The following is a 2267-nucleotide window of genomic DNA, read 5'->3' as shown; positions in this document are numbered from 1 at the left end:
GAAAAAGCAGCACATCATAAGGTTGAGCCCTTTAATTCAGAGACCGGTGTCTACCAAGTTAAACGGGAGAGGTCAAAGGACAAAGAGAAAGGGTGGACATAGACATATTGTTAACTTGTCTAAAAGAACTTGTACTTGCAACAAGTTTCGGATCTACCATTTCCCATGTTCTCATGTTGTCATGCATTTGTAGAACCTACAATCTAACCACGGCCCAATTTATTGACCCGTATTTTACTTGTGGGGAATATTTGGGTTCTTACAAGCCAAACTTTCATCCGGTTCCTGATGAACGTCATTGGTCTAATTGGGTTGGGGAGCATGTATTACCAGACATGTCATTGAAGAGGGGACATGGTCGTCTAAAAGGATTCGTAATGAGATGGACGAGGGTCAAACGAAAACAAAAAATACATGCACCCTATGTCGTAAAAAAGGACACAACAAGCGTGGATGTCCTCTTAAAAATCGTGAAATTGGTGGTTCTTCCGGGTAAATTTTTTAATATATAGTTTATTTATTAATTAATTATTTGTTGCTTATTAAATTATGAAAGACTTACGTTTATTTGTGTTGCAGGTCTCATGGATCCGGGTCCACTTAACCCCGAACTTCTTACATTACAAGAGGGTCACCGAAGTGAATCTATATGGAATGGGGTGGTAAGTTATATTTTTTATATGTTTTTATTTATTAATTCATTATTTTCTTCATTTTAAATTATAAAAGTGAGATTTATTTCTTACCTTACTAATGTAATGAACTTTACTATATGTAATGCAGGATCATGGTCCGTTGAAATGTAGGGTGCACTTGAAAGCGAAAGATGAGTTTTATGTTCATCCTAGGGTTCGGGCTTTCATCAAAGATACTCAATTTTACGGAGTTCATCGGTTTGTTGTTTGTATGTTGATCCGGATTTGATTACGGCTTTGGTTGAGAGGTGGAGGGAGGAGACTCACACATTTAACTTTCCTATTGGTGAAGCAACTGTGACTTTACAAGATGTGAATGTTTTATTTGGTTTACGGGTAAGTGGTAAGGCGGTCACCGGTAGAAGTGACCACTATTGGCCCGCTTTGTGTGAGGAACTATTGGGATTAAGGCCATCATCAACTGAATTAAAAGGCTTGGGTTTGAAATTGGTATGGTTAAGTGGTAATTTCTCCGGTTTACCACAAGATGCTGACGATGATAGGCTCCATAAGCATATTCGTGCCTATATACTCTATTTGATCGGGACAATCATCTTTTCCGATAAAAGTGGTAATGAGGTTTGTATCCTTTTCTTACCTTTGTTGGCTAATTTAGATGAAATTGATGAGTATAGTTGGGGCTCTGCTGCACTCTCTTGTTTATATAGAAACTTGTGTGGTGCTTCTAAAAGAGGGAAGAGTGAAATATCTGGGCCAATTGTTCTCCTTTAGTTATGGGCTTGGGAACGTATTGTTGTAGGTCGTCCCGAAATTATTAGGTCACATTTTGTAGAGAACGAGGGAGAAATCTATCCTCTAGGCTCCCAAATGGTAGCGGGAAAGGATCCCTTAGGGTGTAAATGGTTGAGGGTGGATCGTAAGTATAAGGATCATAGGCTTGGTCTTGTGACATATAGAGATATGTTTGATAAATTGACGGAAACACAATTCACTTGGCAACCTTATACACAAGAGACCCTACAATATCTTCCCGATATTTGCCATGAGGATGAGGAGGAGTGGGTTGTTGAAGCCCCATTGATATGCTTTGAGATTATCGAGATGCACCTACCTAATAGGGTTGTTAGGCAATTTGGATGGCATCAAACAATACCTCCCAATTGTAACACCGAGCCTTTACTTCATAAAACTGATAAACGAGGCAAGACAAGGGACTATGCAACTGAGTTCTCTATTTATGTGAATGAGTGGGATAATAGGAAGGAAAAAATGTTGGGTAGAGGAATTCCTTATGGTGGTTTCATGTCACACCATGATCCATACATGATATGGTATCAGGAGCACACTCGTCGGATTGTTAGTCCTTAAAATCGGATCTTAACTGACAAATACCTCCATGAGCATCACTACAATCCTAGTGCAGCTGACTTGGACACTCTTGCGGGTGGTCATTCATATATCTACCATCAAGTGACCGACTACATGAAAAATACATCTCTTCATGCAATGGATGCTAGCTATAGAAATTTGCTACTTGACATGCAAAATACTAGTCTTCATTGTTTGGAAAGTGCACATTTTGGACATCTCATCCAACCACCAAACATTCCT

At 39.2% G+C, this 2267-nt stretch overlaps 1 protein-coding gene across 1 annotated transcript; it reads left to right on the top strand.

Moving 5' to 3' along the window:
• Window positions 1–1523: 1523 nt before the first annotated feature.
• On the top strand, window positions 1524–2024 carry LOC141638280 (serine/threonine-protein phosphatase 7 long form homolog). Its single transcript, XM_074447687.1, has one exon. It carries the CDS (start codon window positions 1524–1526, stop codon window positions 2022–2024), a length of 501 nt encoding a protein of 166 aa, XP_074303788.1.
• The last annotated feature ends 243 nt before the right edge of the window (window positions 2025–2267 follow it).

This window comes from Silene latifolia, unplaced genomic scaffold (genome assembly GCF_048544455.1).
Source record: "Silene latifolia isolate original U9 population unplaced genomic scaffold, ASM4854445v1 scaffold_20.1, whole genome shotgun sequence".
In the NCBI taxonomy this organism is placed as follows: domain Eukaryota; kingdom Viridiplantae; phylum Streptophyta; class Magnoliopsida; order Caryophyllales; family Caryophyllaceae; genus Silene; species Silene latifolia.
This window is presented reverse-complemented; position numbering and strand designations above follow the sequence as displayed.